This window comes from Rutilus rutilus (genome assembly GCF_951802725.1).
Source record: "Rutilus rutilus genome assembly, chromosome: 3".
Lineage (NCBI taxonomy): Eukaryota > Metazoa > Chordata > Actinopteri > Cypriniformes > Leuciscidae > Rutilus > Rutilus rutilus.
This window is the reverse complement of record NC_140211.1, coordinates 48,744,760-48,766,437: the sequence shown is the minus strand read 5'-3', so window position 1 is coordinate 48,766,437 and position 21,678 is coordinate 48,744,760. Positions and strand designations below refer to the sequence as shown.

Here is a 21,678-nt window from a genome sequence, read left to right as displayed (position 1 = left end):
GGGTCCAGGCGCAGGTCCTTCATCAGATCTGGATACAGCCTGGATCCGGCAGGCTGCAGGAAAACCTCGGGATAAACAAAAACACTAAAATTAGCGTAGATGCCATTCTTCTTATGATGTAACGAGTACATCAGGATTTATGGGAAGTGTTCCCGGTTCCGACTGATCTGATCTATGCAGCCTAACATTCAATTATAGAAGTCTATAATGTGTTATGTGTATGCTAGGTCAAAGAGATGTGTTTTTAGTCTAGCTTTGAACTGACAGAGTGTGTCTGCTTCCCGGACAATGGTAGGAACACTGTTCCAAAGTTTTGGTGCTAAATAGGAGAAGGATGCATTGAAAATGTATACAATGTTTAATAGGGAGCCAATGCAGTGTTGACAGAACAGGACTAATATGGTCATACTTCCTGGTTCTGGTAAGAACTCGAGTTGCTGCGTTTTGGACAAGCTGTAGCTTGTTTATTAAGCATGCAGGGCAACCACCCAGTAGAGCATTACAATAATCTAGCCTTGAGGTCATGAACACATGAACTAATTGTTCCGCATGTGTCAATGAGAGAATATGGCGTAATTTAGATATATTTTTAAGAAGGAAAAATGTGGTTTTACAGATACTAGACACGTGACTTTCAAATTAAAGATTGGTATCAAAGAGCACACCCAGGTTCCTAACTGACGACGGAGACTTAACAGAGCAGCCATCAAGTGTTAGACAGTATTCTAGGTTATTACGTGAGGACGTTTTTTGTCCAATAATTAGAATCTCTGTTTTTTCAGAATTTAGTTGTAGGAAATTACTAGTCATCCAATTTTTTATATCAGCTATGCATTCCGTTAATTTTGTGAATTGGTAGTCTTCGTTAGGTTGTGAAGAAATATAGAGCTGAGTATCATCGCCATAACAGTGAAAGCTAATTCCATGCTTCCTAATGATATCTCCTAATGGTAGCATGTACAGAGTGAACAGCAACAGTCCTAGTACTGAGCCTTGTGGTACGCCATACTGAACTTGTGATCGATAAGACATCTCTTCATTTACTGCTACAAACTCATAACGGTCAGATAAGTATGAATTAAACCATGCTAATGCAATTCCACTAATGCCAAAATCATTTTCAAGTCTATTTAAAAGAATGTTGTGGTCAATAGTGTCAAATGCAGCACTAAGATCGAGTAACACCAATAGAGAGATACAACCACGATCGGATGATAAGAGCAAATCATTTGTGACTCTAATGACAGCAGTCTCAGTACTATGGTATGGTCTAAATCCTGACTGAAAATCCTCGCAGATATCATTTCTTTCTAAAAAGGAAGATAGTTGTGAAGATATTGCCTTTTCTAGTATCTTTGACAGAAAGGGTAGATTCGTAATGTAATCGTTTGGTTTTAGCCAGGTTTCTGTCAAACACAGCACATCTAGATTATAGTCAGTTATCATATCATTAACAATAAATGCTTTTAAAGTAAGGGATCGAATATTCAGCAACCCAAGCTTTATCATTTGCTCATCTGTATTATAGCTGTTTTTTATTTGTTGAACATCAATACAATTTTTAACCTTAGAAGGGTTGAAACATTTTTGGGATTTCCAAATTCGGGGAACACACACATCTCTATGTGATGATAGCTAGGTGAAAGAGTCTCTATGTGATGGGATTTATCTGACCTTGGTGACGTGAGACAGCTAGCAGACGGTCGGTTAAGCCAGTCTGTCTGCTTCCTGACCTGAGCCCCAGATTGTCATGTTTTATCTCTAAGACTATGAGCCAAATTTCAAAACAATTTCAACAGGTCAGGTCTGCCCCAAAAACTTTTCCAATTGTCTATGAATTTTATATTATTTTGCGGACACCACTTTGACAGCCAGCCATTGAGTGAACACAATCTACTGACTATCTCATCACTCCTGCGAACAGGAAGGGGGTCAGAGCAAATTACAGTGCCTGACATCGTACTTGCAAGTTCACACACCTCTTTAATATTAATTTTGGTGATCTCCGACTGGCGGAGTCGAACATCATTTGTTCCGACGTGAATAATAATCTTAGAGAATTTACGATTAGCATTTGCCAGCACTTTTAAATTTGCTTTGATGTCAGGCGCTCTGGCTCCCGGCAAACATGTGACTATGGTGGCTGGTGTCTCTATTTTCACGTTCCGTGTAATAGAATCACCAATAAATAGGGCACAATCAACAGGATTCTCAGTGGGTGTTTCATTGAGTGGGGAGAACCTGTTTAATGTTGTTATCGGAACGGAAGAGCAGTGTTTTGTCCCGCGACTATACAGTCACCCAATTGCCTTGCTGCATGGTCTCTACTTCAGCCAGAACTGAACAATGTACAGAGTTCACTAAGCTAGTCGCATCCAAAGCAGTATCTAAAGCCCTTGCATTCTTACTATCCTCGATTAAAGTTTGGATGCGTGTCTAGTTGACATGTAAATCCTGTGCTGACAGAGAAGGATATACTAAACATGTTGCATGAGGTGCAAGTAACAATAAGAGGAGAAGATGACATGACTTACCGTGTTTGTTGACTGATCCTACTCACCTAAGTTGTTTGATGGACTCGTAAAAGGCGCGAGCGAGAAAAATAAATAAATAAAGAGCGCGCGGATGGCACGCTAACAGGCTAGCGAATTACTAGCGTGTTGTGCTAGCAATAACGATTTAGATTGAAGCTAGCTATGTCAGGTTAATGTGTGATGTTGAGTAAGTTATATTTAGCAGTATAAACAACAAGGAATGATAGTAAATAATGATTCAAAACAGAAAGATATACAAAGCTTTTCAGACGCACACCAACGCAAACAGCAGCAGAAGCAACGAGGCAGAGAGGAGCATCTGACTTACAACTGACTTACAGCCACACAGCCTTTGATGAAATCAACTGCAAATAATATCCATATCTCACCAAAGGATGATTAAACAACTCCAAAAACAGCATTATCTTATTCACTTATTACAAACCAGTTTGGCTTTATTTATTTATTTCATATGGTACATGTACAATTGTTGTTGAAGCCCTATAGTTGAGCACTTGGCCATAGACTTGAATTCATTCTTTTTCAGCAATTGTTAAAAGTGCATGCTATCACTATTGTCGACAATCTTTTATGCTCCTGAGTCCTGACTGCAGTGACATACCTTTTACTATGTGCACTTTTTGAAATCAGTGACTGACTGCTAGATTTTGATACATGTACGTTCTCAAATAAGTATAAAGATATTTAAAAACAGCAACTTTCAGTTTTGAACTTTCATTATTAAGTTGTTGTTAACTGTCCTATTGAAAGAGCTCTTAGCATAATCCCTGTTATTGAACAAACTGCTTATGATTATGCTTTTATTAGGCATTTTTTTCTTGGTTTTCATATCTCTGAATGTTTTTGTTTTGTACACAAGCTCTTTTTAACTGATTTGTGTACAGATCTTTTGAAACAGGAGACAATTCCTTTGATAATTTGGAATGTTTTACTAGTTTACATATGACATATGATTAATAATGTAATCATGACTAAAACAAATACAATTTCCAGTTTTACTTTCGGCAGAGGGAGCAAAAGAAACTACAAAGTTGAAATGTGATGTTTTTCATTTTATAAAAAATTTGTTTTGAAGATGTTACCATAGACATAAAAAAAAAAAATATATATATATATATATATATACTGTATGTATATATATATATATATATATATATATATATATATATATATATTTTATGATTTATTATTTTTAAATCAGTTGGAATAAATGATTCAATGACTCACTCATAACAACATCACTTGTTTCATTACTGGATGAATCAGTGATTTTGAATGAATTATTCAATGACAAATACATTTTTAACTGTCAACACCTAATATAACTATAAATGTAATGATACATCAAGTTACTTTCAAAAGATAAGTGTTTATATCTGAATTATAAACTTTTTTCCCAGTACTTCTGTGATAATTTGAATTGCTGTAACAAAGAAATACTGATACTGTGTGGTTGAAAAGACTGTTTGTGAAGCTTTTTCATACCTATAGTATACATGACAACTGCTCTCTCTGGGTCAGTGGCAGCGCCAAAGCAGATCTGAATGTTCACTGTGATCGCACTCATCAAAAATAGACAGAGCCGAATCACTGTCATTTAGGAGTAAGATCGTGTGGGTGTTTGAATCGAGATTGTGATCTTTTAATGATTAATTGTGCAATTAAATTGTGCTATGTTTTTGTGCTTAATTCGTATCACTTTCGTAGGCTATTGAGTGGATAAAAGATAGAAATACCTTTCAGTTCCCTAAAAAATCGAACCAATTTGAACTGGAACGCCGTGCCCTTGAAATTTCCTCCCCAGACTCTGTCCCCCGCGTTACCCCCCATTCCAGCCCTGAGTTTATGGTCACTGAATGGCTTTTCCGAGGTAAATGTAACATTAAGTGACATTGAAGCTGTTTTATTGACGTCTTTTCATGGTCAGCACATAATCAGTAAGGTCATATTTCATAAGACACAGTGAGGTCACAGCACACATTAGGTGAGGTCAGAGGTCAAAATACACATTCAGTAGGGTCTAAAGTATAAACATTGGACATGTCAAAATACACTGTGAGGTCAGAACACAAATAGGAAGGTTATATTTCATAAGACAGTGACGTCACAGCACACATTAGGTGAGGTCAGAGGTCAAAATACACTCTCAGAGGACAAAACACACTCTCTCTGAGGTGAGAGGTGACAACACACACTTGGTGAGGTTAGAGGTCAATACACACATTCAGTAGGGTCTAAGGTATAAACATTGGAAATGTCAAAATACACTGTGAGGTCAGAACACAAATAGGAAGGTTATATTTCATAAGACAGTGACGTCACAGCACACATTTGGTGAGGTCAGAGGTCAAAATATACACTCAGTGAGGTTAAATGTCAGAGCAGAGCACACTCTCTGTGAAATCAGAGGTAATAGAACACCCTTGATGTCAGAGGACAAAACACACTAGAAGGTCAGAGGTGAAACTGCACACTTGGTGATATCAGAGGTCAAAACACAGGGTCAGAAGTCACAAAATATACTCTGTGAGGTTAGAGGTTAAAACACTCTCAGTGAGGTAAGAGGTCACACTCTTTAAGGTGAGAGGTCAAACAATCTCTGTGGGGTCAGATGTCAGAAGTCTATGAAGGTAAAATGATGCCATACATAATCACATGCGCAGAGTAAGATATGTGGAAGTGTACATAAGATTGTAAGCGTAAATTAAATTTGCATTCGCAAGAGAAGATTTGTAGAGGTGTAAATCGCGTTTCAAGTGCAAAAAAATGGTTTGCAGCATCTGTCTTTTAGCTGCGCTTACAGTTTTGGCACGATTCATTTCAATTCAATTCCGAAAGCTTTATTGGCATGACAAGAAAATACATTTTGTATTGCCAGAGCATTAAAACAACATATCAAAATGATTTAGAGCAACTGACCTTCTGAGTATGAATATGAGTAACATCTCTATGTAGAGAAAATAATAAGACAATATTATATATACACATGGCTAGATATAGCAAAACAAATACAACAATTAAATTAATAATAACATAAAATCATAATAATAAAATAAATAAAGAATTATAATAATAAATAAAAGATTATAATACAGAAATCATGTAACAAATGAACTTAGAATTCCAACATTACATACATTATATACATGATATTAAAACTTAAAATATTGTGCGTTAAAAGTATTATTCCTACAGCGAGAACAATGCTGAACTAAATGAAGATAAATGTCTTGGCATCTAAAATAAAATTAAAAAATGTATTGGCATTCTGTGTGTTTATTGAACCAATCAGATAATGAGAGTCAGTGTGACAACCTAATTTGATTGGCTTCATCCCGCCTTCCTCCTCACCTTGGAAAACTCAGTGAGTTAGAGAATTGTGCAAAAAATGTATATTCACAGCTAAAAGAAAGACAGAACTGTACATATCGGGTTATTTTGGGAACTTTTTGCCCTACGTACACAACAAGTCATTTAGACATTTGCAAAAGTTTATTTTTACACAAATTTTGGTTTTACGCAGCCAATCTGTTTTGCGGTTCTTAAACTCTTGTTTTCGCTTGCTAATCGCTGTTCACAGGCTTGCAATGCTCTTGGTCGCGTTTCACCGAAAAAAAAAAAATAATGTGGCAAAAATGTAAGCATGGACAAATGGAAGTCCGAAGAATACAGGTCATATTTATTTTGTGTTAGCATGAAGTTGCAATTTCACAATACATGAATTACAGTAATGAATAACAGTAAAATGCTGCAAACCATTTTCTCTTACGCTTTAAACTCGATTTACACCTTTACAAAGCTTCTCTTGCGCATGCGATTCTTTATGGCATCATTTTACCTTTATGGTAGTCAAAACACACTGTTGGTGAGGTCAGAGCACACACTCACGGTAAGGTCAGAGGTCAAACACACTCTGCAAGCTCTGTCCCAGCTTTGACTGTAAGTTGATGTGTTGTTAGTGTATATGTGCCTCTATGGAGTCTGATGTCAGTCTACTGTCTGCTGGTCCTGTCTCACATCACTGTACTGTTGTCTCTTCTCTTCTCTTCTATTTCTTTCTTTCTTTCTTTCTTTCTCTTTTTGTTCATTTCTTGACTGTGAAGTTGAGCCCTAGTGAAGTGGAGGATGACAGCAAACTGTCGGTAAGTATTGTCCATGTGTCTGTGCATTTGTCCATTTATGATAGTTTTGTGCTGTGATACAGGGGCACCGTAATGGGGGGAAGATTAGGACGATTCAGACAGTATGCGCTATTGGGGGCCAGCTCTCTCATACCCAGCCCCTCTACAACTTATAGCGAAATTCGACAGAGAAGTTAGCCAGGAGGCCCAGAAACCCCAGCGTTGCCCCTGCTATAATGTAAAGCATGATGCTTGCATTATTACACTCTGTTCCACAATAGAAAAAAAAGAAAAGAAAACTGCCTTCTTTTTTGTTTAAATAGTTTATTGGATGATAGATAGATAGATAGATAGATAGATAGATAGATAGATAGATAGATAGGTAGATAGATAGATAGATAGATAGATAGATAGATAGATAGATAGATAGATAGATAGATAGATAGATAGATAGATAGATAGATAGATAGTGCTACAGTCTTCACCTACTTTCATTAAAGTGACAGTAAAAACGGCTCCCCGACATCTGCTAACTCTGTTCCCTGATCCTCAGAGCAATTTACTGAGTGTTTGTCTCAGCACAACACAACACACACTCCTGACACCTGTATGCTTGTGTTGTCCAGCAGCTGACTCTTCTGATTGCACTGTCATGTTGCTATAGCATCAGCTGCTCTGAAGACCTGCCCTTAACCCTTCTCCCCAATCACCCTGACCGGTCAGGATATCCAGCCTCAGTTTAGAAATCGCCAAATACGCTGCTCCCATAAGATGAGCCATGGTTATACTCCATGAGTGTGTGCTGCCATGCTGTCACTCTGAAGCCTTTATTGTGATGTCAAGTCACCTTTATTTATATAGCGCTTTATACAATAAAGATTGTTTCAAAGCAGCTTTACAGTGATGACAGGAAAATTATTCAATGATGCAAACAGAGTTCATTTCAGCTGTACAACAGCTCTAAAGGAAAATAGTGTCGTTGTTCAGCTGAAGTCAGTTCAGTGTTGATTCAGTTCTTTTGTAAAGATCATTAAATTAAATTATTAAATTACTTATTATTATTATTATTATATTAAATTAATATAAATTATTCATTTAATTCATTCAATCTATGAAGCAGTTCTGCAGAAAACTCTGATGTCTTCGTCCAGTCAATAGTGTCCATGCAGTCAAATCAATAATACAGTTGAATATAAACTACATTACTTCTTATTAACTATTTACAATCTCCCACTCAATAGTCTTGAAACTGTTTCTGAGACTGTTTTAGCCTGGTTTAGATTTTATCTCTCTGATCGCTGCCCGTTTGCCAGAGTGGTTTCAGGCCTGAGATTGGCTCTGACCCTACTGGTGTCCCTCAGGGTTCAATTTCAGGTCCCTTACTTTTTAGCATTTATATATTCCCTCTTGGATTGTTCTTAAGATCACTCAGGGTTAATTATCACTTATATGCAGATGATACTAAGATGTATATCCACTCTAAGCCTGGTGGCTGTAAAATGTGGATTTTTGAGATAAAAACATGGATGACCAAAAATCTTAATAGTGAAAAGGCTGAGGTTTTACTCATTGTCTCTCCTCAACAGCTTCGGTAAGCTGGTTCACTTATTCTAAATGTGGATGGCTCTGTTTTGGAGTTCCAAACTAATTGAAAAAGTTTAGGAGTTATATTTGACTCGAGTTTATCTTTTGACCCACATGACACATGCAATATACTGTTAAGAATGGCTTTTTTTTCCAACTATTTCAAATATTGCTAGACTACGCCCTATCCTTTCCTGTGACAGAAAGGCTTATCTATACTTTTTTTTTTTTTTTACACATTGACTACTGCAGTGCTCTTCTTGCTAGGTTCCCCAAAACCACACTTTACTAACTGGAAAATTCAGCTTCTAGGATCCTGACTTGAGTCAGGAGAAATGAACACATCCCTGGCGTCATTTGTGCTCCTGCCAAGCTGGTCTTTTGGCTGGTCCACAGACAAGTTTGCAATCTGTAGGGGACAGGGCTTTCTCATCCTATGCTCCTAGACTCTGGAAGGCACTTTATTCTCATTTTAGAGATTTACGGAATTTGTGCATTTTTAAATATCATCTAAAAACACATTCTTTGTATTTTTATCTGTTTAATTGTGTAAATTGCCTTTAGAATCTGCTCTAAAGGCGCTATATAAAATAAAGGTTATTATTATATTATACTCTACAGTGATGTCACTGATGTTTCTCCTCCTATCACAGGCCAAACCAAGGCTGCAGAGAGGAGGAAGCTCTGCCTCTTTACACAACAGCCTAATGAGGAACAGCATCTTTCAGCTGATGATTCACACACTTGACCCTCTCAGTGAAGGTAACACACACACACACACACACACACACACACACACACACACACACACACACACACACACACACACACACACACACACACACACACTATATCTACATTAATTAAAAACAGAATCATGCTCTGAATTGCAGAATTATTTCAACAAGTGATTCCCTAACTAACTAACTAACTAACTAATAATGTTACATACAAAATTATTAAAAACTATTTTGTGCATGGAGAGATGTTCATGATAATTAAGCACATGATAGATAGATAGATAGATAGATAGATAGATAGATAGATAGATAGATATGCTTTACATTCATGAGAAAATGGGGGGATAATTTCCTGTTTTTCTTCTATTCTACTATTTATTTGAAATACGTTTCATTTAACACCATTTCTCCTTTCATCTGATACATAAGTTGCTATCAGTTTTATTGTAATAATGAGGAGATGTATTCCTCCATATGTTTCCCTATTGTGAGAGCTAGTGATTTGCGACAGATATTTTTGTAGACTGTGTGTCATGGTTTGATGAAGTGCAGTAGTGTTACGGTGTGGCTTGGTGTGTCTGCTGATTTTGATGAGAGAAATTAAAGAAAAATGTAAATAAATAAAAAAGTGTAGAGAACTTTCATGTTACATAGGTATTTTATTATGTATTGTAAAGGTGCAGTCACATTAGTAAAATTTTGTCCATTGTCAATAGTGTAGTGATTTTATATAGCGAAGTAGATGTGTTGCCGTGGAGGCGATTGTATCATTGAGATACTATTGTAGTTTTTCAGTAATATTTAAAATTAGTTTGTTTTCATTTAAATTTCAGTTAAAGTTTATTAGCTTTTTTTATATTCTATACTTTTTTCTTTAATTTAATTGATTTCAGATTTAGTTATTTTAGTACATCCATTTCAACTAAAAGAAAATTAGAAGAGTTGCTTTGGCAAGTGTGATGTCAAGTTTGCAGCAGCATTAAGCAAGTAGTTTTTGCATCTTGGTTTCAATAAATGCTCTTTTACATTTGTAAGTTTTAAGTTCTGAAATTTACAGTATGTTTAGTGCAATAATATAATTTCCAATTTTATAAAATGCATGTCATAACTTGTATGCCAGACAATATCTGTTAACAGAGAAAAATGCTCCCACAAAAATGACGCCAGTATTGCTTAACCAGAATGCACCTAACACATTGTTTGCATGTGTTCACACATGGGTTAGGCTGATAAATCACACTCCTGCTGTTGCTAATACATTCACAAAATTATCAGCTTTTGTCATTCTAATATATCCATTGTAAATTATGTGTCCTGAAGTAAAACCAGCTATAAAGTGATTGTTCACCCAAAGATGAAAATTGTCGAAGTCGATGCAATCCAATGTTGTTTTGGACCCCATTGACTTTCATTGTTTTGACCATAGTCTGGCAAATTTGTTACATGCTTGCATAGGTATGTAACAGTAAAGGAGACTGAATTGCTGACAACATATTTTGTGCAGTTCAGAATCGATTATTTCTTTAAGGAGTCAATAACTTTATTTGTCATGCACTTTGTAAAAAAAACCACACATAATACAACAAACAAAACAAAAAGCAGCTTCAACAAAAGCATATTCAGTTGATTAAAAACCTTGTAGCTCACAGCAGGTTTGTCTTTAAAAGTTATCATTAAAAAACTTTTTCTTTTTGAAGAAAATGAATGTTTTTACTTCCAGAACCAGAACTGTTACACTCAGTAAGTTGGGAGGGGCATTCTCATTTTAGAAAACATTTTGATTGGACCAAATGAGTGAGTGCAGAATGAGTCATCAATATTTTTGGTCAGTGTAATGCTTCATCAATCTCTGTTTTGAGTACACTTTCATGTGGATGAGTTCAAATCTAAAAGACGGATATTTTGATTTAATAGGGTCTTTAAAAGCTTTCGGCTCTTAACTGAAACATTACATTTTAAAAATATAAATTACTTTTTTTTTTAAAATGTATGAGGATTTTAGTAGCACATCTCATCTTTTTATTCACTACATGGCTTTGCACTATAATTACTGTTTTTCCTGCTTATTTTCTTTTTCATCTCTTTCTCTGTCTCACTCTCTCTCTCTTTCTGTTTTTCTCTGTCTGCGGTTTCCTCAGAATTTGCTGACTCTGGTGAGTTATTCTCTAAATCTCATTGTCATCACAGCCACAGCTGACCACCCACTTCACCCCAAAAACACACACACAAACACGTGTCCCTGCTTGTCCCTGCTATCTGTAGTGCTGTTTATTCAATTTCCTCTCAGTATTCAGAGATGAATACTAGATACTGTTTGTTTCTTTAAAGTTTCCATGTGTGTTTTTGCTTGCTAGAGCTCCATTTCATGTAACCCATAACCTTAATATCTCCATAACCCCACAGCAAAATGGACACATTTTGTGTTTCTCATTGACATGTGTATGAATAATGACTTTTAACTGTTAATAATTCACTACAACCTTTACTGTTATTATATGCATTTTTCTAGACACATAAACAAAAACCCAGATGTTCATTTTATTTTAAATTTAAAAATTGTAGATTTTTTCCCCACCCTAACCCTGTGTTTACAGTTTCTCCTTGTTTTTGTTTTTAAGTTACTGTAATCTCATTTTTATTATTAAATTATTCAGATTACAGTTATCCACTTTATGACACATTACCTGGGTTACGCATATTTCTCACACAGGCAGAGACGCAAAAAAAGCAAGAAGTGTCTTTTTTGTTTCACATTAATTTATGTATTTATTTATATAGCACTTTTCACAATACACATTGTTATATGCAAGGCAGCTTTACATTAAATCATAATGTTAATGTTTATAATATCTTAATGCCTTAAAGTTGCATTTGGATTAGAGCTGTGCTATAATATAGTTTACATTTTGCAATGATATAAACAAACAGTTGAGATTTGCTATATATCGCCCTACGTGAGTATACTGTATGTATGTAAATAAATTTGGATATAATAATATATATCTCACTTAATATTTTGTAATGTGTTGTGTATGTTTCATATCTCTGCCTGTGAGAATTAAAAAGAGACTTCAAGAAAATGTCCCGGGTTACGAATGTAACCATGGTTCCCTGAGAAGGGGAACAAGACACTGCGTCCGATGCTTTGGGGAATGCCTCAGTGTGACCAGTGTCTGAATCATGCGTCTAAACATGATAATAACATTGGCTGGCAACATTCATCACTACCGGTGCGGCCGGAGTATAAAAGGGCACCTGTAGAACACGTTAACAATTTCTTTTGTCTGAAGGAGATGTCGTCAGCCATTCCCGAAGCATGGCAACAGGATGTAGTGTCTCGTTCCCCTTCTCAGGGAACCACGGTTACATCCGTAACCCGAGACGTTGCCTTATGGGAGCTTGCACTGCATCCTAAGACACTTTGGGGAATGGATACCTACTCCGCCATGCTGAAGGAATGAATGCCGTAACAGCTGACATAAAGTCAATAACTCCACAGAGCTAGGTCCGGAATCACAATTCCCTGTTGGTACGCGCACCAGCAGCTATCCTGAGAGCTCAGGGCCTGGTATTCTTCTGAATACCTTTAAGGGAATATGGCCAAGGATAAGGATTATCCTGCCTGCCACTTCAGGGGGCACTATACCCCTGATGAGTGGAGGTCTCAGGAAAACCACTCTCAAAACAAGAGGAGACCTAGCAACACTCTAAAAAAATGTCAAGGAGGCACACAGAGAGCCAACGACCTGGTATAGTATCTGAGGGGAGCTCTACGAATGGAGGCCTCAGCAGGAATACTCTCTAAAATTAGAGGAGACCTAACTTACCAAGGAGGCTCACAAAAGAGCCTGACAATTCAATACGGCTATCTAGGCGGAGCTCTGGGGGCGTAGGCCTTGCCAAGAAGACTCTCTAAGGCAAGAGGAAGCCTATCAATGCCCACCTTGAAGACAATTATCAAGGGAGGCTCAAAAAGAGCTTACAACCCAGTCCACTGCCTCCACGGAGCTCTCAGAGCAAAGACTTCAGCATAACGACCCCCCATAGCGAGAGGAAGCCTAAGTACGCTCTACCCTAATACAGTGTCCTAACCAGACGCGTTAGAAATAATTTGTCTGTCCACACTAGACGGCACTAGAGAGTAATCTTGGCAGCACTCGCAAGAAAATGGATAAGTAGGCTACATGATCAAATTCACAAATATAACACCATTTAAACATTATTAAAAATACATAGGCTACTGAGTCACTAAAACAATCTTTGTCAAAGAATACACTTGTTTGTTCACAGTTTGAACGTTCTTGTTTCCATTTGTTTAATTTCAATATCTGAGGTGAATTATCCATTGTTGCTTTTACAGCTACAAAGCTGGGAGCACTAAATGATATTCAAAGTCACATTGCATGCTTTTAACATTAAATAAAGCACATAAAGAGTACCTGAGATTATCATTGCCACACCTCGTGTTTGTTGTTCCAACCGCGACGTTTCAGAAAAATAGAAACCATTTCTAAAATAGAATCGTTGCGTGTCGCGGCTGGTTAGGACAACAACTCTGATTAACATGGAAAAGATACCATTTATCGCGTGTTGCGTGTAGTTAGGACACGGTGTAACAGACCACCTCACCAAGGAGGTTCACATAGAGCCACACAACTTAGACATGTTATCGTATGTGGAGCTCTGGGGAGCGGAGGTCTCAGCATGACGACTCTATAAATCAAGAGCAAACCAAGGAGGCTCACAGAGAACCATACGACCCAGTGTAGCCACCCAGACTGAGCTCTAAGAATGGAGGCCTAACTACGCTCTAAGCTAAGGACTACTTACCAAGGAGGCTCACAAAAGAGCCTGGCAACTCGATACTGCTATCCAAGCAGAGCTCTGGGGAGCAGAGGCCTCAGCAGGATGACTCTCTAGAGCGTGAGGAAGACTAACAACACTCCACCTTAAAGACAGTTTCACCAAGAAGTCTCACAGAGAAGCCACACCACTCGATGTCACTGTCTAGCAGAATGATTTGGTCTCCAGACTCCAGCACTCTCAGAGGTGCCGTACAACTGGAAGGGTTTGTCCAAGTTGAACAGACCACTTCCTGTTGGTGTCCACAGACCAGAAGAGCTCAGAGCCTTCTGTGGTCGGCAGATCACAAGAAAGTATAAGAGGGCTAGGCAAAAGTGCTAGCCATGCCATTATAAATGCTCAACTGAGACTCCCACAACAAAACCAATTCCATGATGAGTCTACAGCTTGTGAGGCAGCAACAGATACAACCACGTTCTGAGCCTCCACTCTATGAGGAAAGAGACATTAACAAACACTACTTTCAGAGTTTTTGTTCAGCGAGACAGTAACATCTACAGGACATCCCGAGTCTCCATGCCAGAGAGACAAAAGCAGACTGACCAAGTTCTGAGTTTCTGGCCCAGAGAGGCAGAAGACACATGCACAGAGACATTTGCAACAAGGTTAAGCTCAGGAAAGCAAACCTTCACTTCAAGGTTCCTTTGTCTGTGTGTTCCAAATTAAGAACCTTCTGCACCTACTTAAGGGCCTTATCTGCGTGTTCCAGATTTTAGGAACCTTGCGTGCTCAGCATCCCACAGAGCTTCATGTTCAAAGTTGTTAAAACATATTCCAGCTCTTTTACCCACTGCATTGTCACCCAGCACAACCAGTGGAAGACGTTACCACCATCAGACTGCTCACTCGACCACATGGAACGTAAATATCACTTTACCAAACCACTTTCCAGAGACCTTGGCATTGTTGTTTATTATCAGTATATGATTTGTCCATTTTCCATTAGAGGTAATATAGCAGATGCTAGTTAATAAATAATCTTTCATTTATTTGTTTGATGCATAATAAGGTTATTCACCTTATTAGTTTCAAAGGAACAACAGTTTATCTTTCCATAAGATAGCGTCACTCTTCCATAACCACACTCAACTTAATCACCTGTATTTTATGCGTCTTATGCACTTTATTCCTTTATCATTCATTGTATTCATTTAATAGTTGTGTTAGATATTCTTGTTTATCTTTTGTTAATAAAATTTATATTATTAAACTTGTGTCTTCCTTGTAATGATAATCTCTATAAGATAACAATCTCACCAATCTTTCAGATAAATCAGCTGAACCACTCCCTCCACTTTACATTAACTTGGTGACGTGAGGACCAATCACTACATTAGAGTCCTTGGATGGGCGAAAGTAAAATCACTTTATGGGAATCCTACTATTAAAGGGTTAGTTCACCCAATGACAATTCTGTCAGTAATTACTCAGGTGACAAAACTAAACTGATAATGACAGTAACCATGGATACAAAGGACTGGTGGGAAAAGAACAAAGGAGAACAGGAACCAATCAATTCAAACTGAAAGTCCAAACAAACACTGACACATGACAGTACCTCCCCCTCCCGGAAGGCACGACCTCGCGCCGTAGACAGACCAACTGCGGAGGGAGGGGGTTCAGGAGGAGGATGAAAAGCAGGTGAAGTGCAGACAGAAGGCAGGAGGGACCAAGGCAGAGCAGGCGGCCAGGGCGGAGCAGGCTGTGCAGGCGGCCAGGGCAGAGACGACCGTGCAGGCAGCCAGGGCGGAAACGACAGAGGGAGGAGCCATGATGGAGAAAGGGCTGACGACTCCAGGGGGCTGACTGACGGAGGCGGAGCAGGTGGTAGTGGAGACCCGAATGTAGCCGGAGAGCCGACGAGCCAAGGCAATGCTGAGGATCCCGAGGAACATAGCGATGCCAACGGCTCTGGCGACCGAGGCACAGGCGGGGATCCAGAAGGCCGCGGTGAAGCCGGAGTGACAGAGGACCAAGGTGGAGCTGGAGGGAGTGAGGAGCCCAACGGAGCCAGAGGGATGAAGTGACAAGGCGAAGCCAGAGGAGTGTAGTACCGAGGCGAGGGCAGCCCGACGAGCGACCAAGGCGGAGCCGGAGGGACGAGGGAGCCCGGCGTAGCTGGTGGACTGATGGACCACGGTGGAGATGGAGGTAGGAGCCAAGGTTGAGCTGATGGATCGATGGGCCAAGGTAGAGTCCCGGTCACGGAGGTTGGAGGCGAAGACCGGCGATCCACCGACCAGGCTGGAGCTGCAGGCTGGCAGACCCACGGCGACCCCACCTCCCCGAAGGTGGTTTGAGGAGCTGACAGGCAGTGGCGGGAGAAGGGTTGAGAGGTGATAGATGGGAGGAGGTGGGAGAGGGAGGCTGGGTGAGAATTCAGGAACCAATTCTGGCTCGGGGACAGACTCAGGTTCGGGAACAGACTCAGGCTCGGGAACAGGCTCAGGAACAGATACAGTTCTTGGGGCAGGACCAGGAACAGGTTGAGGAACAGAACAGGGAACAGGTATTGGCGTGGCGGCGGCCATCCTGGCTGAGAGCTCAGGCGGTGAGGCAGCGGCCATCTTGGTTGAGGGCTCAGGCGGCGAGGCGGCGGCCATCTTGGCTGAGGGCTCAGGCGGCAAGGCGGTGGCCATCTTGGCTGAGGGCTCAAGCAGTGAGGCGGCGGCCATCTTGGCTGAGGGCTCAGGTGGCAAGGCGTCGGCCATCTTGGCTGAGGGCTTAGGCTGGGCAGGCATGACGTGAAGAACCCTTGGGTCTGGCTGTGTTCAGGATCAATGCATGACGCTCTCCAGACACCGGATGACAAACTCCCTCCAGTCCAGTCCGGTGGTGTCAGGGAGGTCGATGGGATGGTTAAATGTGGCCTCAATCCGGAACAAGGTCCTCAGGCTCTCGTCATCGAGGGTGCTGGTGACGGCAAGGCAGCAAAAGTCCTTGGTAAAAGACTGAGCCATGCCGATCATTTTTACCCTATCGTCCATTTTGGGCGGTTCCGATCTTCTGCCACGGTGTGGTGCAGGCAGAAGAAGATGAAGAAGAGTCAAAAGTTCCAATGCAAACTTTTACTCACAATATGAATCAAACTGGTACATAGAAGACGGGCAGAGGGTTTACACACACATAATACAACATAGATCGGACAAAGACTGACTGAACAGATGGACCTTAAATACAAACACGGATGAACACTGATTAACGTCATCATCGTCATTTGTATCACCTGTGTTCTACAGGTGATACAAATGACGATGATGACTAAACAGGTGACAAAATTGAACTGATAATGACAGTAACCATGGATACAAAGGAGTGGCGGGAAAAGAACAAAGGAGAACAGGAACCAATCAAATTTCAAACTGAAAGTCCAAACAAACACTGACACGTGACACAAGTAGTCCATGTGACTAAAGTGGTTCAACCTTAATGTTATGAAGCTAAGAGAATACTTTTTGTGTGCAAAAAAAAACACTTTATTCAACAATTTATTCTCATTTAGAAAACTTTAAATGTTCTGAATATTGGACAATGAAACTGAAACATTGGCTAATATAGTGTTGGAGGTTTCACACCTATATGCGCAGCCAGGAGGCCAATATTTCTTCAGTAAGAGCAGAGTGTGAAGGTTGAATTAGCAGAGTAATAGCACAGCTGTACATACGATATTGCAATCCACACAACATAATGGGCAACATATCAGAGTTCAAAAGAGGACAAATTGTTGGTGCATGTCTAACTGGCTCATTTGTGACCAGGACAGCAAGTAATGTCCACAAAAAAATACCACCACAAAGGACAAACCACAACACACGACACATCGTTAAAGTAGTCCATGTGACTAAAGTGGTTCAACTTTAGTGTTATGAAGCTAAGAGAATACTTTTTGTGCGCAAAAAAACCCACTTTATTCAACAATTTATTCTCATCCCTGTCAGTCTTCGTGCTGTTCACGTGAGCACCACGATGCATGCGTGTGGTGCTCATGCAGGATCCGGCCAAAACTGAACCGGCGTTCTGACGTAGAGTTAACTACGTGAAAAGCGGAAGCGACTGACAGGGAAGAGAAGATATTGTTGAATAATGTCATTATTTTATTTTTGTTTTATGCACACAAAAATATTCTCGTCGCTTCATATCATTAAGTTTGAACCACTTTTGTCACATGGACTATTTTAACAATGTCTTAACCACTTTCAAGGCCCAGAAAGGTAGTAATGACGTTGTTGATATAAAAAATATCTTAATTTGTGTTCCGAAAAATGAACAAAGGTCTTCCGGGTTTGGAACGACATGAGGGTGAGTAATTAATGACAGAAATTTCATTTTTGGGTGAACTAACCCTTTAAGGATTCGACTTACACTCAACCATGAAGACAATGCCTAAAGGGGAGCTAGCTGCGACCACTTGGAAACAAATATCTTTGTAGGATCTCAAGACCCTAGACACTCTGCCTTACGACAAAGAAGGGTTTGCAAACTGGGGCGAAAAAACTTCTTCCTGTTGTGTTCTTGAGATCGAAAGAGCTCATTCCAGGGACTGGGGGACTCTGCTTTAAGAACTGACTCAGGGGAACGGTTCTGCTCTTCAGTCAAACCCAAGGAAAAATTGGCTTCCTAGACACTCACGAAGGTCCCTATGGCGAGGAAGGGTTCGCAAACAAGGGTGAAAAAATATATTCCTGTTGGGTTCCAGATATCGCCACCACCGAGCATTGCTATTGTGCAGGCCAGCGGAGGGGGCAGATCTAAAAAGAACACCTGCCTGCAATCTCTCTGCATCTAATTCCACAGAATTAGGCCTTACACTTTAGTAAGACCGGAAGGGGAAATAAATCTCATAAGACTCTCCCTTTGCTCCGCCCACCACCTCCGTGATCGAACCTGCCTGCCGCTATGGCGGCCACGGGATCTGAACAGTGGTTGTCGGTGTGCTCTTCTCATCCTTTGAGAGAGAATAAACATCAAAGGAGCTTATCACAGCAACCATATCATAAAGAGCGCGCTCAACTCCCTCGAGAGCTAAACGTACTTCGCTCAAATGCCAGACTCTATCACTAATCAAGAATCACGGGTAGAACAGTCACAAACACATCACTGCGAGTGCCTTCGACTCCCTCGAGAGTCGAAGGCGCTTGTGCAAACACTAACAACTATACCTCAGGTGTGAACAAAGTAAAAGCTTCTTACCTGTCTCTTTCAGTCAGTCTTGCGAAGGCATCACAAAGAGCACCTTACAATGAGCGCATTCAGTTCCCAAACACATAACACATCCTTACCCAAACACATTACACACAAGTTGTGTGTCCTCAAGTGTCATCTCTGATATGGAGGCACATACTTCCTGAAACGCTTGGCTGAGTGATCGTCTTCACACATACATAAACAAACGGATCCTGAAGACAAAATAAATTGTTGACGTGTTCTACAGGTGACCTTTTATACTCTGGACGCACCGGTAGTGACGTCATAGGCTGTCGCCGGCCAATGTTATTGTTGTGTTTAGACGTGCTTTAGACACCGGTCACGCTGGAGGCATTACCCAAAGCGTCCTAGGATGCAGTGCGCAGCTGAAATATGCCAGAAGTGCATGGTGCGATTGTGGCTTGTGTCTTTGAGTAAAATCATTTAAAATTCTTTAGCAAAAACAGTGTCAGTGAAATGTAAAATTCCTATTTGAAATAGGTCATACAGAATAAGGTATTAAAATGTGCTTTTATAAGTACTAATACACAGCCAATATCCTAGTAAAATGTATGCTAATAAGCAACTAGTTAATAGTGAGAATTGGACCAGGGATTCTATCACTGAACTTTACTCCATAGCAATCCATTTTTTTATGTAATTGGTCAATCTGCCCATGCTTCTATACTGTCTGCAAGATATTTATTCATTTTGGTCTAAATATGACCATTTCCAAATGAGAAAGGGACCCATTTCATAGAATAACCCTGCTAGAGATTTGCTCAAAATTGAAACCCTTTAAAGGCCAAATCAGTAGTTGAACATTATTAGTTGCTCATCTATACTTTCAATATCATTTCAAGGTATTCAGTTCCACTTATGCATAACAGTATATTTGGGTTAATATTAACGCTAGCAGTGTTGGGTATAATACATTACTAAGTAATCAATTACTGTAATTTAATTACTTTTCCCTTGAAAAAGTAAAGTAAGGGATTACTCTTCTGTAATTTAATTACAGTTTATTATGATGTTGATTAAATTATGATGATTAAAATACTGTATAGACTATAGAACAATTCTATATAAAACAATAGTGGATTTGCGATCAAAATATAACTATTAACGTGTTTTGAGCTTTTCGGTAGGTGAAATTTGTAGATAAAACAAATGTTCTGTTTAGCAACTTAACCAAAAAAAAAAAAAAAAAAGCATTCATTTATACTGCATCATAAACACAGATATAGTCCAGATAACTGATTGTGACATTGCAAGCTGACTGCTAAGTATCTAGCTACAGTAAAGTGACTATGCCTGACGTCATGGCAACCAGGAAACAGAAAAATAAACTCTGACTCACCTGAAGTTACAATTGAACACTGACTTAATTATGTTTGAAAGTAATACACTTTTACAGCAGTGAATTAGGATCCATTATAACTAAGTTTTATCCATTAAGTTTTATATATCTTGAATGCACATATGTAGAGATTAACAATGTAAAAAATACAGACGTTTTTGCCACTTCATTGATAAGTACATTAAGAAAATGTTAAATGTTCTGAATATTGGACAATTAAACTGAAACACTGGCTAATATAGTGTTGGAGGTTTCATACCTATATGCGCAGCCAGGAGGCCAATATTACTTCAGTAAGAGCAGAGTGTGAAGGTTGAATTAGCAGAGTAATAGCACAGCTGTATATATACGATATTGCAATACACACAACATAATGGGCAACATTTCAGAGTTCAAAAGAGGACAAATTGTTGGTGCATGTCTAACCAGCTCATCTGTGACCAGGACAGCAAGTAATGTCCACAAAAAAATACCACCACAAAGGACAAACCACAACCAACGGGAGTAACTGTCAACGCAAGAGGAAGCTGTCTGAAAGGGATGTCCATGTACTAATCCCGATTGAATCCAAAAAGCATAAAACCACAGCTGTCCAACTAACTGCATAATTAAATGCACACCTCAGCTCTCCTGTTTCCACCAAAACTGCTCATCGGGAGCTCCACAGAGTCAATATTCATGGTCGGGCTGCTATTGCCAAACCTTTGGTCACTTGTGCCAATGCCAAATGTTGGGCTGTGGTCAATGTGAAACATAAACTGTTCTCTGATGAGCCCACCTTCACCTTCACTTGAAGTTACAGCGTGAAGAAGCCTCATAGAGTCTTAAAGGTTGTATCAGCAATTGTGGGTGACGTCACTTCTGTTTGTGTTTGAAGTGAGATCCCAAACAAACCAAGTTAGCGCGACAGACATCTGATATTCACTCTGTTCAGCACAATGTCACCTACGTTAGCTAGAGCTACCCAAGTTTAGTCGAGCTTCGCTCATATTTTTTCAAGAAGGATATTTTCACACAGTTCACATCCAAACAAGTCAGCACTAGCAGCTACTCACCTGTCCAGAAGAAAGTTCTCTCCACCTTTCAAAAGCCTTCCCGATAACTATTCGTGTCTTGGAATAAACACGATGGTATTCCCTGGCCCTAATCCTCCTCCTCCTCTTGGGGATTGACTCAGCCATGTTCAATTTCTCTTGTTCATTGATAGATTCTTCTTCAGCTCCGACTTCGCGTGCAGCCGTGCACGAGCGCAAAACCTCACAACACCCACC

At 39.6% G+C, this 21,678-nt stretch overlaps 1 protein-coding gene across 8 annotated transcripts in view; it reads left to right on the top strand.

Annotated features, from left to right (window-relative positions):
• LOC311287834 (solute carrier family 24 member 2) overlaps window positions 1–21,678 on the top strand; it is a 110,613-nt gene that overhangs the window by 43,240 nt on the left and 45,695 nt on the right. For 2 of the 8 annotated variants that reach the window (XM_084404917.1, XM_084404914.1), the window contains exons 3-5: window positions 6,659–6,697; window positions 8,914–9,022; window positions 11,139–11,153. In XM_084404917.1, coding sequence (XP_084261043.1) covers window positions 6,659–6,697; window positions 8,914–9,022; window positions 11,139–11,153 — 163 coding nt within the window. The remainder of the gene's footprint in view (window positions 1–6,658; window positions 6,698–8,913; window positions 9,023–11,138; window positions 11,154–21,678) is intronic. The other 6 variants (XM_084404915.1, XM_084404919.1, XM_084404920.1 and 3 more) reach the window with 3 other exon arrangements.